The 15,191-nt window shown below is 34.7% G+C and overlaps 1 protein-coding gene across 2 annotated transcripts in view; it reads right to left on the reverse strand.

Moving 5' to 3' along the window:
* HERC6 (HECT and RLD domain containing E3 ubiquitin protein ligase family member 6) overlaps positions 1-15,191 on the reverse strand; it is a 67,314-nt gene that overhangs the window by 35,524 nt on the left and 16,599 nt on the right. Inside the window, exons 6-10 of one of the 2 annotated variants that reach the window (XM_031944008.1) lie at positions 13,493-13,617; positions 11,948-12,087; positions 10,582-10,655; positions 8,154-8,278; positions 1,034-1,093 (exon numbers count right to left, since the gene is read on the reverse strand). In XM_031944008.1, coding sequence (XP_031799868.1) covers positions 1,034-1,093; positions 8,154-8,278; positions 10,582-10,655; positions 11,948-12,087; positions 13,493-13,617 — 524 coding nt within the window. The remainder of the gene's footprint in view (positions 1-1,033; positions 1,094-8,153; positions 8,279-10,581; positions 10,656-11,947; positions 12,088-13,492; positions 13,618-15,191) is intronic. The other variant, XM_031944007.1, reaches the window with a different exon arrangement.

A 15,191-nucleotide genomic window follows, 5' to 3' on the forward strand; every position in this document is an offset into this window, starting at 1 on the left:
TAACAGTCCATTTGACATTTTTGTTTATATATTTCAAAGTGAACTTTTTTCAAAAGTCATGTAAAACTCTGCTTGCTATCTTTTGTTTATTCATAAATTATTCATAAAATGTTTGACAATCCATAAGTATGACAAAAACTATATTCCATGTTTTTAAATTTTTCTCCTAATTTTCTCCTAATATCTTTCTTTATACCATGTATCCATTTTGACTATCTTGGTATAAATGGTGTAAAATATTGGTCTATCCCCAATTTCTGCCATTTTGCTTTCCAGTTTGACCAATAATTTTTAACAAATAATGAATTCTTATCCCCAAATCTCAAGTCTTTGCACATCAAATTGAAGGTAACTAGATTTATTTGTGGCTGTAAATTGTGTGTCTACTCTGTTCCATTGATCTACTTTTCTATTTCTTAGCCTGTACAATAGTTTTGATAATTACTGTTTTATAATATAGTTTAAGATCTAGTACTACTACACCTTCTTCTTTTTACTTGTTTTTATTATTTCCTTTAATATTCTTGATTTTCTGATCTTCCAAATGAATTTTGTTATTATTTTTCTAATTCAATAAAATCATTTTTTGGTAATTTAATCAGGATGACATATATACTGAAACAGTCAATTTTTAGAAACCCTTCTGAATTTTCTTAATCTATTAATCAACAAGCATTTGTTGTGGGCATCTTTGTACTTATGCTATACTAGGTAAAAAAAAAATGAGTACCCTTCCTCATGTGATACTGTGTATGATATGTGATACTGTGAAAAGACTAGATATGAAGTCAGTAAGGTCTGAGTTCAAATCTAGTTTCAGATACTTACTAGTTGTTGACCCTGTGTAACTCACTTTAACTGTCTGCCTAAGTTTCCTATCTGTAAGATGGGAATAATAATAATAATATCTACCTCCCACAGTTGTAATGAGGATCAAATATGATGATATTTATATAGAACTCTGTAAATTTTAAAGTACTTAGAAATTAAAGCTATTATTCTATTTAATGAAATTAATCATTATCATGATTACCTTTTCTTCAAAAAACAAGCAGTCAGACATGCAGGATGTGAAAATATCTCACAAATCTCCCTACATGAGGAAAAACACAGAAGTTAATTAAAATAAACTATTGTAAAGGGCTGAAACTCTGAGTTGATGCACTGAGGTTGGACAACTGAGCACTTAAGGCTAATTACTGATTGGACAATACTCTATTAGCATATGCTTGGAAAATGGCTCTTCCCACTATTCTGTGCTGGTTCAATCTTTTGGTGTATACAGAGAATTGTGGGAGGGATTAGGGGGTGGAGCAAGATAAGCCAGAATCATTTTGGCAGTAGACAAAGAGAAGAAAGGTTGTGGAGATCTTGCATCCATCCTATTCACTTCTACCCCTAAAGACCAAGAATAAAGACCAAGGACTTTTGCTTATCCTGACTCTGGCTGATTCTAAGGCATCCAGAGTGCTAACTCAGTCTTCATATTTGGTGTCTAACATGTGGACCAAGGACCCTAATTTCACTGAAGAAGTCCCCAGTGACAAGGAAATAGGGTGAGTATTTTAATAGACAAACAGAGAACTTTGTTAAGGGCTAAACTAGTAACCTTTTCTAGCTGAAATGGGGCAGATATTAGTATACTCCTTTTGATATAGAAATCCTCAAAGACCTGAAAAAGGCTTGTACTCTTTATAGGGCTACATCAACTTATGTTAAGATGTTATTACAGAATTTGGCTTATGACGTCTTAACCTCTAGGGACTGGAAATCTATAGCAAGGACATGCTTAGAACCTGGACAAAATTTGTTGTGATTTTCTGAATATAGTGAGCTCTATAGGATATAAGCCCAACAAAATAGTCAAAATGGAGTTAATCCTCCAATCACCTGTGACCAATTAGCAGGTGTAGATTCTTATGCAGAAATTTCAGTACAGATTAATTACCCCATAGCAGCATATGAGCAAATTGCTGCTGCTGCTATCAAAGCATGGGCTTTTCTCCCCGGTAAAAACGACAAGGGTGAAGCCTTCACAAAAATTGCACAAGGGCCAAATGAACCCTTTGCTGATTTTGTGGGATGTTTGCAGACAGCTATCATACAAACTAATGGTAAAAATGCAGTAACAGAAATTATGATAAAGCAACTTGCTAAAGAAAATGCTAATGAGGTTTGTGGAAGAATTATACTAGGACTAGCAAGGATGCTCCTTTAGAGAGATCATAAGACACTGTGCCTCAGTGGGCACAAATGCCTTTTATAGCCAGACTATGATGCAGACTTCCCAAGATCCAAACGTGGGAAGACAGGGTCCCTTTTGGCAAGGGACTTCCAGAGAGACTCATCAATGCTTTCAATGTGGTAAAGTAGGGCATCTGAAAGCTCAATGTTGGCATACAGACAGAGTGAGAAAATAGGGTAGAAGAACAAGACCCAAAACCCCATGTCCAAAATGAAACAGAGGCTTCCAGTGGTCATCAGAATGTAGACTGATTCAGGGAAACAGGATGAGGGGCCCAGCTTCAGGGCCCCAGGCAAAAAACACTTGGGGCATGATGGGAGCCAATGCTACACCCAGAAAATGCATAGAAGCCCAGTACCCAGACATGACCAATCAGTCAGGAAGCCATATGATGGGAGAAGGGGATTACATAATCAATCAGCCAGGAAGCAACCTGATGGGAGAAAGGGATTACACTTGGGGAGAATAGAGTTGTATGCAGCTGGGACAACTGAGATACCCCCTGGAGAGGTGAAATCTGTTCCTCTCCAGCCTATGGATCCCTTGCCTCCAGGCACAATAGGCTTGACCATTTCACCTCCTGAGAGTATATACAAAACAGTGTCCATCCACACACTGATGTGGGAAACTGGGGAATGTGTAGATAATATCCCAGTCACTAATACAGGTAGACAACATGTGACTTATCAACCAGGAGAAGTAGTAGCATCAGGTTTACTGATACAGACTTCTAATAGGCAATCTGGTGATAGTTGCCCAGATTTTGACTCCAAGCAACAAAGTCCAGGAATATACTGGACAGCAGCTATGACAGCTGACTGACCTATGCTCACTATCTATATAAATGGCATACAATTAGAAGGATTGGTAGACATGGGTGCATATCATACAGTCATTAGAGCTGCCAACTGGCCCAGTCACTGGCCAAAGATTAAGGCAGACACCTATATATCTGGTGTAGGAGGATCAATAGCAGTTGAAGTTAGTGCTGCCTCTTTGAGATGGACTTTGGAAGGTGAAACAGGAGTTTTCACTCCTTTTATAGTTGAAAAATCCCCATCAATCTGTGGGAAAGTGTTGGATATGAATCGACAGTTTTGCCACAGGGAATGAAAAATAGCCCTACTATGTGTCAAATGTATGTTGCTGCTGTTCTTACTCCAGTAAGAAAAGCATTTCCAAAAGTAATGTTATTACATTACATGGATGATATATTGGGATGTGCACCTGAAGAGTAAATGTTAGAAGCATGTCTACAAAAGACCATAGAAACACTAAGGAATTACAAATTGTACATAGCTCCAGAAAAAATTCAAAGACATGCTCCTTTTCAATATTTAGGATATGAAGTATACCCTAAGGTGTTTACGATACAAAAACTTTCCTTAAAGAAGCTAAACATCTTAAATGACCTTCAGAAATTGATAGGAGATATCCAATGGACGCATCCAGTATTAGGCTTGACTACCTATCAATTGCAACCATTATATGACATTTTAAGGGGAGACAGTGCTTTAAACTCACCACGTCAGCTTACAAAAGAAGCTCAAGAGGCTTTGAGAGAAGTTGAACTCTTTATCCAATGTGGTTGAAAGAGTCACTCAAAAACACTTGGAAATATCAGTTTTTGCTATATATGAGGCACCCACAACAGTCCTTTATCAAGGAGACAGTGTGATAGAGTGGGTGAACCTCCCAGCACAACCAGAACAAAGCCTTACTCCTTACCTAGTGCTTGTGGCTAGAATTTTATTAAAGGCCATTAAGAAAGCAGTACAATTATCTGGGACAAGACCTGACAAGATATACACCTTTTATACCAATACACAAATTAATTTGTGCTGTGAGACCATTCCAGAGTGGCAAATTTTATTAGCCATGGCTCCAAATTTTACACATGGGTCTCCATTAAAGATAACCAGATTATTACATAATTGGCGATGGATTCTTGAAGAAAAGGTTTCTAAAGTTCCTCTTAAAGGACCAACTATCTTTACAGATGCATCAAAACATAACATTTGTGCTGTATACTCTCATGACTTAACTATAAAGAGAGTAGTCAGAACTCCTTTTCAGTCCACTCAGCAGAATGAATTGTATGCAATCATTCTAGCTCTTACTTATTATCCAGGAGATATAAATATAATATTTGATTTGACTATTCAGTAGGTGTGGTACAAAGAATTATCATAGCCCCAAAAAAATTTTTAGCTTCTAATATATATCAGCTCTTTAAGGAACTTCAAGAGCAAGTGAGAAAGCATCCAGGTAAGATTTATATCTTGCATGTCCACTCTCATAGTGGACTTCCAGGTTCTATTTTTGATGGTAATTCAAAGGCAGATAGCCATCTAACTATGTTGGCCAATACTCCTTTATTTCAAGAAGCCCAAGAATCTCATTTTAAATATCATCAGGCTGCTCGAGCTTTATGTTTACAATTTGTAATAACAACAGAGGAAGCTAGGAGCACAGTAAAAACCTGTACGGCTTGCCTTTCTTTCCATGCTCTTACACTCCCTCCAGGGAAGAACCCTCATGGTTTGAGACCCAATGAAATTTGGCAAATGGATGTGACCCATTATAAATTTTTTGGTCGTCTGTCTTTTATTCATATTGTGGTAGACACCTTTTCAGGATGCACTTTTGCAATACCAGCAGCAAAAGAGACAGCCAGAGTGGTCACTGAATTCCTTATCCAAGCATTTGCAATTATGGGTGTGCCACAAGCAATAAAAACAGATAATGGACCAGCATATACTTCTAAACATTTTGCACACTTTTGTGCAAGTATAAGATTTTACACACTACTGGCATATCCTCAAGGACAGGCAATGGTAGACAGAGAAACAGAGACAATAAAACACTCCTCCAAAAACAAAAGAAAGGGGGAGCCACAGGGAACCTAAGAGAACTTCTAAATCTAGCTCTTTATACTATTAACTTCTTGATTTTTGACAAAGATGCACTGGCTCTGGCAGAGAGGTTTTATAACCCACCAGAAGGTCAGTGTCCAGTGCAAGCAGCTCCACTATCTTTAGATAATTGCCAGGTAATGGCAATGGAGAGACCAGAAAGTGGTGAACGGAAGGGACCAGATAGGTTAACTGCTTGGGGGAATAGGGTTTGTTTGTATCTCTACAGGTGGAGAAGGAATCAGATGGGTGCCAACGAGCCATATTTGCCTTGTCCATCAGAGAGAGATGGAGCAGACCCTTGAAACGAAGGAGAAGACCCAAGAAACATCGGGTGGTTCTGTTGCTGACTGTGCCCACCACTGGATGAGCATGGCAGTTATGGTTTTTGACTCATGGACATCAAAAATTGTTGGACTTGAAAACCCTCAGGAATCATTGGATTCTCTGAGACATGATAAGACTGTTGTAAGACTTGAAAACCCTCAGGAATCATTGGATTCTCTTAGACGTGATAAGACTTGTAGCACTTGAAAACCCTCAGGAATTATTGGATTCTCTGAGACATGATAAGACTGTTGTAAGACTTGAAAACCCTCAGGAATCATTGGATTCTCTGAGACATGATAAGACTGTTGTAGGACTTGAAAACCCTCATTGGATTTTCTGAGAAATGATAAGACTGTTGCAGGACTTCAAAATCTACAGGAATCATTGGATTCCCTAACACATAAAAAGACTGTTGCAGGACTTCAAAAACTTGCAGGGATCATTGGATTCCCTGACACATGAAGCATTGGACAATAGATTGGTTTTGGACTATCTCTTGGCTACTGAAGAAGGTGTATGTGTGACTGTTGTTTGCATACCCTCCTTCTGGAAATCTTTTACAACATCATGTTGATTTATATTGTTTGTTATATCAGTACTTGCATGTACAATTCATGTTTGTTATACCACATTGAGCCTGCACTGGCTGTGGGGAAAGTCATCACTAATAACCTCTGCGTTATTGCTATGTGCTCATGTAATACCTCCCATGCTGATGGGTTGGTACATAAGACCCTTCAGCCCAGAAACCTGCTAGCAACCCCCACTTCCCTTTGGTGCTTTTCATCTCCCTTCCTGAGATGTCAGGTAGTGTGATCACCTCCTTTTTAGTGCTTTCACCTCCTTTCCTGAGAAGTCAGAGAGGGTGTGATCACCTCTTATTTGGGGTTCTCACCTCCCTGAGAAGTCAGGGATAGCGTGACCACCTGTGTTCTAAAATAAAAGAAAGTGGGAGATCTAAAGGGCTGAAACTCTGAGTTGATGCACTGAGATTGGACAACCAAGAACTTAAGGCTAACTACCGGTTGGACAATACTCTATTAGCATATGCTTGGAAAATGGCTCTTCCTACTATTCTGTGCTGGTTCAATCTTTTGGTGTATACAGAGAATTTTGGGAAGGATTAGGGGGTGGAGCAAGATAAGCCAGAATCATTTTGGCAGTAGACAAAGAGAAGAAAGGTTGTGGAGATCTTGCATCCATCTTATTCACTTCTACCCCTAAAGACCAAGAATAAAGACCAAGGACTTTTGCTTATCCTGACTCTGGCTGATTCTAAGGCACCCAGAGTACTAACTCAGTCTTCACAAGCTATGAAGCATATTTCTCCATAGTTCCTGTTTTCACGGTCAATTATAGCATAAATTATCTACAACTTTTCTATGTATGGGCAACTATATGTATGAAGTCTAAAATATAACATATATGAAGTTTGATTTAGGAGTTGTCCAAGAAGAATTTAGTTTTAACATGTACAAGTATATCTACTTTACATAAGAAACATAATCCCCACCAAAAAGAAATATGTATAAACCTAGTGTTGTAAATATAAGATATCAATAAAACAATTACATTTTACAGGAAAAATTCTTAACTTTCTTACTTAGAAGATCACAGATTCAGTGCCATGAAGAACTTTAGAGATTTAGTTTACCTCCATCTTTCACACATGAAGAAACCAAGGCCAATAAAGATTAAATAATTTGGTCAACCAGGCAGACTTGAACATTGAGTCCCTGACTTGAGAGAATTATGCTTTACACAGTACCACAACATCTGCTAGACCTTGTTTTTATTTTTGTTTGTCTTTTTTTTGAGGGGGGGGTTGTTTTTGGATGCATTTGGTATTCAGTGACTTGCTTAGTCACACAGCTAGTAAAGGACTGTCTAGATTTGAAATCAGATCTTTCTGACTAAAGAGCCTATGCTCTATCCACTGAGCCATCTCACTATGTCATAGCACTTGTTTTTTAAAATGATTTAACTCAAGTGGCATCTACCCTACTGTAGAAATTCAAAGAGGAAGCTGCAATACAGTTCTATTATTATATACAGACACTAAAAAGGGTCAGTGAAGGTGGTTGTAGAATCAAATTGCCCAAGATTCCTTAGATCTCAGTCAGTTTGAGATGTTGATATTGATGATGGCAATGATAAACAGTAGTAACTTATTTATATATTGTTTGACAGTTTACAATTTGCTTATTAATAATGGTAATTGTATCTTCTTGGACTTCAATTTCCTTATCTGAAAAATGGGAAGGGAAAGTTTAGTGCAGTGAAAAAAGCATTTGATTTAAAGTTAGAGGATATGGGTTCAAATCTTTCTACTGATACCTAATACCTGTGTACTCTTGGAGAAGTTACCTAATTTTTCTAGACCTTAGTTTCCTCATCTGTAAAGTGAAGAAGTTGAATTAGATGGTGACTAAGTCTCTTCCGACTCTAAAACTATGATCCTATTGATCAAATGATCTATAATGGTTCTTTCATATAAAAAATTTATGAGTCTATTTTTTCTATGGGGGATTTATAACAAAGGATCAATTTTCTCCTTTGTTTTCTTTCTCTGTCTTTCAAGTAATGACATTTAAGATATAGTCTTCCAGTATAGTCTTAAACCCTGTTGTAAAAAGAGATAAAAAGGTAGAATAAAGAGCAACCTTTTTGATTCCTCATGTTCTTCACTTCCAGTTTCCACTGTGGTCCATTTCCTAATCAGGGTTTGGTTAATCTGGCTGATTTGCTGTAAGCTTCTTCCAGTGGCATACAAAGAACTAGCATCCTCCAACAAGACGAAAAAAAAAGATGAAAAAACATATGAACAGAGCTATAAATCTCAGAATATTGCATTTGACATTAACACAACTGCCACCTTATTAAGCAACTAGAGATGGTTTCTTTGACAACTCCAGTTAAGTCAATCATTTATCATTTTAACCTACTTTGGAGCTAAATGTTCCAAATGAAAGATATTGCAATCATTTTTTAAATTTTAAAGTGATTTTTAAAATTTTAAGTGATTATTTTCAAAAGTTCCAGCTCTTGGCTAAACATTTTGCTCTACCTTCCAAAGCCTTTGTCATGATATAAGAAATTCTGCATTATTTCTTTATATTTATTATTATCATGTACCTAATGCTAAAATGAGGCTTATTGAAGAAGGACATGCTTAGCAGAGTCATGTCATAAGTGAACAAACACTCTATATAGATGAATCATTATTTGTCTTTAAAAGAAAATTAAGCTTTAATGGTAGATAGGTTTACTAAGTTTTAAAAAATGGACTTGATTTCAATAGTGACAAATTGAAATAGAAAAAGGGTTTTGTGGAATGCCTGTGGATTTAGTTTTAAAATGTAAAACTATTCATGTTTTATTGTATTTTTATATATTTTATAAATTACTTCCCCACTACATTTTTATCTAGTTCCATTAGCACTCAGAAGTATTGTGGGCAGGATACAATGTGAAGGTTGCATTTTTAACGTCAATCAGACATAAGTAAAATATAGTCTTAGAAAATTGTCTAATCTACTGGTCATCCTGCCATCTGGGGGAGGAGGTGGGGGGAAGGAGGGGAAAAATTGGAACAAGAGGTTTGGCAATTATCAATGCTGTAAAGTTACACATACATATAACCTGTAAATAAAAGGCTATTAAAATTTTAAAAAAAATTAAAAAAAAAAAAAGAAAATTGTCTAGACAACTCTGAGGTACCACTTCATTCTTCTTAGATTTACTAAGGTGACAGGAAAAGATAATAGTGAATGTTGGAGGGGATGTGGGAAAACTGGGAGACTAATGCATTTTTGGTGGAATTGTGAACTGATCCAAGCTTTCTAGAGAGCAATTTGGAACTATGCCCAAAAGTCCATCAAACTCTTTAATTCAACAGTATTTCTACTGGGTCTATATCCCAAAGAAATCATAAAGGGGGGGTAAAGGACTCTTTTATGCAAAAATATTTGTCACAGCCTTTTTTTGTAATGGTAAGGAACTGGAAATTGAATGGATGCTCCTCAGTTGGGGAATGGTTGAAAAAATTAAGGTGTATGAATACAATGGAAAATTATTATTGTATAAGAAATGATGAACAGGCTGATTTCAGAAAATCCTGGAAAAATTTACATGAACTGATGCTAAGTGAAGTGGGCAGAACCAAGAGAACACTGTACACAACAACAGCAAGTTTATGTGATGATCAACTGTGATAGACTGGGCTCTTTTCAACAATGAGATGATTCATCCAGTGGACTCGGGATGGAAAGTACTCACATCCAGAGAGAATTGTGAAGACTGGATGTGGATCAAAGCACAGTATTTTCACCTTTTTTTTGTTGTTGTTGTTCTTGTTTGTTTGCTTGGGGTTTTTTTCCTTTCTTCTTTTTTTCCCTTTTGATCTGATTTTTTTTTTTTTGGAAATATTTTTTAGAGGAACTGCACATGTTTAGCCTATATCGGATTGCTTGCCGTCTTGGGGAGGAAGGAGGAGAAAGGAAAGGGAGAAGTTTGGAACACAGGGTTTTACAAAGATGAATGTTGAAAGCTATCTTTGCATGTGTTTGGAAAAATAAAATTATATATATAAAGAAATTTGTCTGGATGCAATGAAAGATTAGGTGACTTGCTTAAGGTACATAACAAGTATAGCAGAGATAGGGCTTGCACGGGGCTCTTATTGACTCTATGGCCAGTTTTTTAGCCATTATGCTATCCCATACTTCCTCTCTCTTAAGACTAAGACATAAAATGAAAATGTGTCATCTAATGTAAATTCTTTTATGTAAATATTTTAAATATAACTTTCTAATGTAATGGCAAATTCTACTATTAAACAGATTTTGAGTTGCTTGAATTTAGGACAAAAACAAATGAAGAATTTTCTAATGTACTATTATTCATTAAAGACCCATGAGAAAAATATTTTTTAAAAACATGCTAACCGAATATACATTCAATCTTCTTTATGTTGTGAGATAGAAATAAAATTTGAATATGAATCCATTAAGATCAAACAATGCTTTAAATATTGTCCTGAAAAGCTGAGCAAAGAATTAACAAATGAATCAGAAAGCATAAAATATATACCTCCAACTGGATGGTGGTCACAAAATTGGAATTTGCTCCAGCGAAAATATCTTTCACTCGAACACCTGTAAAGTCTGAAAGAATGACATAAAACTGAGCTGGGTGTGTCCTTGACTACAAAGGAATGTAATGAAACAAAGCTGATGTGTTTTGGGGTAAATTATTAGATGATATTTATGCCCTTGATTTATGACTTAGAAACATAGATTCAAAGAATCATGGATTTGAACTGAAAGGGACTTTTTAACTCATGTAATTCAACCCTCCCATATTATAGATAAGGAAACTGATATTCAGAGAGGTTAGGGAATTTATAGAGTCCCAGGTGGTTCTTCAGGATCAAGATTCACACCCTGGCCTTCTAATTCCAAATATTTGGCCTTTCCCCTTGAATTATGTAATTTTAAACTTTTTAAATAAATATAAAATTATGGAAAGGCCAGCGCATTGTTTGTAAAATTGTGAACTAATCTAATTAGTCTAGAAAGCAATCTGGAATTATACTAAAAACAAGTAACTAACATTTATTATATTCTTTGTCCCAGAAATGTCACTATTAGACATATTCCCCAAGAAGGTCAAAGACAGGAAGTCATACATACAACAAAATGTGTATTTTTTGTTATAGCAAAGAATTGGAAACAAAGTTGATATAATTGTTGAGAGTGGGCTGAACAAATTGTGGAAAACGAATGTAATAGATTCTTACTGCACCATAAGAACCAATGAATTATCAAGAAAGGATAGGTCTTCTCTAGAGCAGAATGGGAAAAGAGGGAGACAATTCAGAACTGAAAATGTAACAAAAAATAAAATAGAATTTACCAAAAAAAAGCATAGGAAGATATGTTCAAATAAAAGTAAACAGATCCAAGAAAGCAATATACTTAATGACTACATCAATATGAACAGAAAGAAAAAAACAACAAAAAAGCTGTATAATTATTATGATCAAACTTTGCTCCGAACACATTTAAGAAAGTTATCTCTCCTCCCTTCATTGCAAAGGTGGGGGTATATGGAGATAGAACATTGATTATAATATTGGAATGAGCTGTTGAAACTGCTTTTTCTTTCCCCTCTCTTTTTTGTTCTTTGTTAAAAGGGATAACTAATCAGATGGTAAAGGAAGAGGGATGTATTTGAAAATAAAGGTAATATAAAAACAAAAGTTACCTATGTAAACTTTTAAAGAATTAAAAACTATAGATTTGTTGACTGTAAGAATCATTGCATAAGAAAGTTCACAAAATTCAGGATTTAAAGTTCTAAAACAAAAAATTAGTTTTGCAACATCTTGAAGAAAGAAGCTGAATGATCCCTCTTTTTCTCAGACAAAGAACAGAAGATCCCTAATCCTTCTTACCATTGGAAGAAATCAGGTTGCTAATATTGAAGTTCTGTTCTAGGCTTCCTTGCTGCAAAGAGTTGGTCAAGTGTCTTTGAGATCCACAACCAAAAGAAAGTACCTGGCCAGAGGTGCAGGCATATGCAAGAGTATGATGACTGTTAGAAAAGTAACACATTAGAAATTAAATTATAATACCTGTTTTTAATTCTAATGAAAGGTAAAGTTTCTTAGCAATACAGTATCAGTTGGTTTTTGTAATGTACCCAATACTATAGCAAAATTCCATTCTTAGAGTAAGTGACATCTCTAAATATCAAATATTTACACATTTAATATTCAAATTCATCTTAATTTGATAAAACATTTTTCTAAGTTCCTACAGTATACACAGGACTATACTAGGCACAAGAGATAACAAAGATGAAAAATAACATATCTTCAACTTTATTATTATTACCTGCAAAGATGGATAACTCTTAGTCATGAAGTTTTTACTGCATGTGGTTCCCATGAAATCAAATCCAAAATATCGTTACATTAACTCTCATATGGGCAGGGCATTTTAATAAGTGTTGTATGGTACATTAAAGAAGGTGCATTTAAGAGAAATAATTTTAAGTGCTTTCATTGGCCTGGGTGGATAATGAATAAAATTTCCCTTAAAATTAGATCTTGCAAATTTTTATTTTATTTTTACCTAGCAATTATTTATAGTTTGAATTTATACTAATGTAACACCTGTTTCATTAGACTCTCTCAAAACAGACTGCAGATACTATTACTGTGTCTTTCAGAGCCAATTTTAACTGGAAGTCTGGTGAGACTATTTATAGACTATGAAGCTGAAGTTTATTTTTGTGACATTGCTAGAAAGAAGCTGGGAGAAGACAGAAAGAAAGAGAATAGAGCAAATATCTTTATTGATGGGACTAGCTTAATCTTTATCTTGCAAACATAAAAAAAAAGATTGTTCTTACAAAGTATTATAATTAACTTTTAATTTCATAAACTGAATGATGTGGAACTATGTCCTCAAGAAGTGAAATCATTTAGTACTACTATGAGGGTTTGAGATAACTCTGATGGTGATTATCCTCACAAATAAAATACTATTAATAATTATGTCTTCATTTTATTTTTGATTCTACTATTAATAAATTCTATGTTCAGTAACTTTAATGTTTATTTGATCCTAGGAAACTGAGAGACTTGATATAGAATGATAGTAATGAGTATTAGGAAAGGAAGTTTCTCCAATTTTTAAATAAATAACAACTGATGAATTAATAGGGACTCTTATCTTAGTGAATTAAGAGATGATGAAATTTTATTAACTGAGTTAACACACAGACATATCCCTGAATTATGCTAGAGTTCAAAATAATAAAATGCAATATAGAAACAATGAATCAAATTGCAGCCCAGAATTAGCCTTTAAAGAGTCACATATATTAGGCACAAAAACATTAATATGTATTAAAACTAATGGTATAAAAGTTTTTTCTGGATATCAAAATATCAAATTTGAATTTGCTTATGCCAAAGAATATACATTATTACCTTCCACAAGCTATTTGAGAAAATAACTCAGCTGACTCTACAATCTGAGGACCCCTTGGCTTAGTAATCAGTCCATGTCCCAGTTGTCCAGAGTTATTGCTTCCAAATGTTAACACTTTACCATCCTGTTAGGAGCAGATTAGTTTTTAATTAGTAACAGGAAACAAAAAATTAAAGAGTATAGCTGCAAGTAGTGATATTTTTGTGTATTGAATATGAAAAATCCCTGGCATTAACCAGAAAGCTAGCTCAAGAATAGTAACATTTCTTCATGTTATTTTTTTGTTTGTTTTCCTAAAAAACAATTTCTCTTCAAAAGAGTTTACTGGTTAAAAATGATACTTGTCACTTGCCATTGCTTCTTGGCTATTACTCCACATGTACCTATCAGCTTTGTAAATTTTTTTAAAAAGCTTTTGAAATCAAATCATAACAAAAGTTTTTTTTTTAATATTTGAAATTTCACAAGCAACTTTCAAACAATATCACTTATTCTTAAATTAATTGTAGAATCCCTTTTCATTAGACTGCCTAGACAAATTAGTGGGATAAAGAAAGAAGAAATAAAAGTTGACTTAGGACTGAACCTCAAAACTAAGGAAATACTATTTGATAGTAGATGAAATATGGATAAACCATGAAGGGACAACTAGGTGACCATTTTCCAAAATGTAATTCCGTGGATTCCTGCTGAGATACTAGTTAGGTCTCTAAGGTGAGGACTGTCAAATTGTGGCCCATAAAAATGTAAAAGACAACTTTTACTTATAAACTCAAAAAGAATGGATAGTGGGTACTGCAATTTGCCGACTCCTGTTCAGAAGTTCTTTCAGACCCTGAAATTCTTTGATACTATTGCTCCGTTTGCAAGTTAGGGCCTCAGCCTCATGCCAAATGCAATAATTGATTGAAACCACTAGCAGTCCAGGCAGAGTTACACTTGGAGTCTAGAGAAACCTAAGTTCAAGTTTCATCTCTACCATTTCCTATCTGTAAGTATCCAAAAATGGATAAGTATCTAGATCCTCTGAGTCTCAGTTTCTTCACTGGCAAAAGGGGACTGAGGATAATGATAATATCTGCACTAGAAGGATTTTTTTTTTTAGAATCATAAGATCTTTTTCTTCAGTTTTATTTTTTAAAAAATGAACAAGTATTTATTTTCTCTTCCTTATGCTCCTCCCTCCCCCAATATTGGACAAAAGAAAGTTAAATTAAAAATTGCAGAAAAAGTATTTATAGAAAAGCAAAACAAACTCCCATATAAATAATGACCAAAAATATAAAAAATATTTATTATGTCTATGGCAAGAGATAGCCAGTAAATTTCATTTTTGGTCCTCTGGGATTTTTGTTATTACATTAATTATAGCTGAAAAATCTTTCAAATATGTCTTTATAATGTTGCCATTATATAAGAATTATTCTACTTTTGCTCATTTCACTCTATATCAATTCATAGAGGTCTTCCCATGTTTCCTCTAAAATTATTCATTTCATCATTTCTTATGTATCAATTAAGTTCTATTTTATTATTATATGATAAATTGTTAAACAATTCCTCATTAGATGTACATGTTCTTAGTTTCCAGTTCTTTAGAAGCAACCATAGAAATAGCTACTATAAATATTTTTGTACATATAAATAATTTCTTTCTTTGACCTCTGGGTTCAGAGGAATGAGAAGGTTGATCTTTAT

Source organism: Sarcophilus harrisii, chromosome 6, assembly GCF_902635505.1.
Source record: "Sarcophilus harrisii chromosome 6, mSarHar1.11, whole genome shotgun sequence".
In the NCBI taxonomy this organism is placed as follows: domain Eukaryota; kingdom Metazoa; phylum Chordata; class Mammalia; order Dasyuromorphia; family Dasyuridae; genus Sarcophilus; species Sarcophilus harrisii.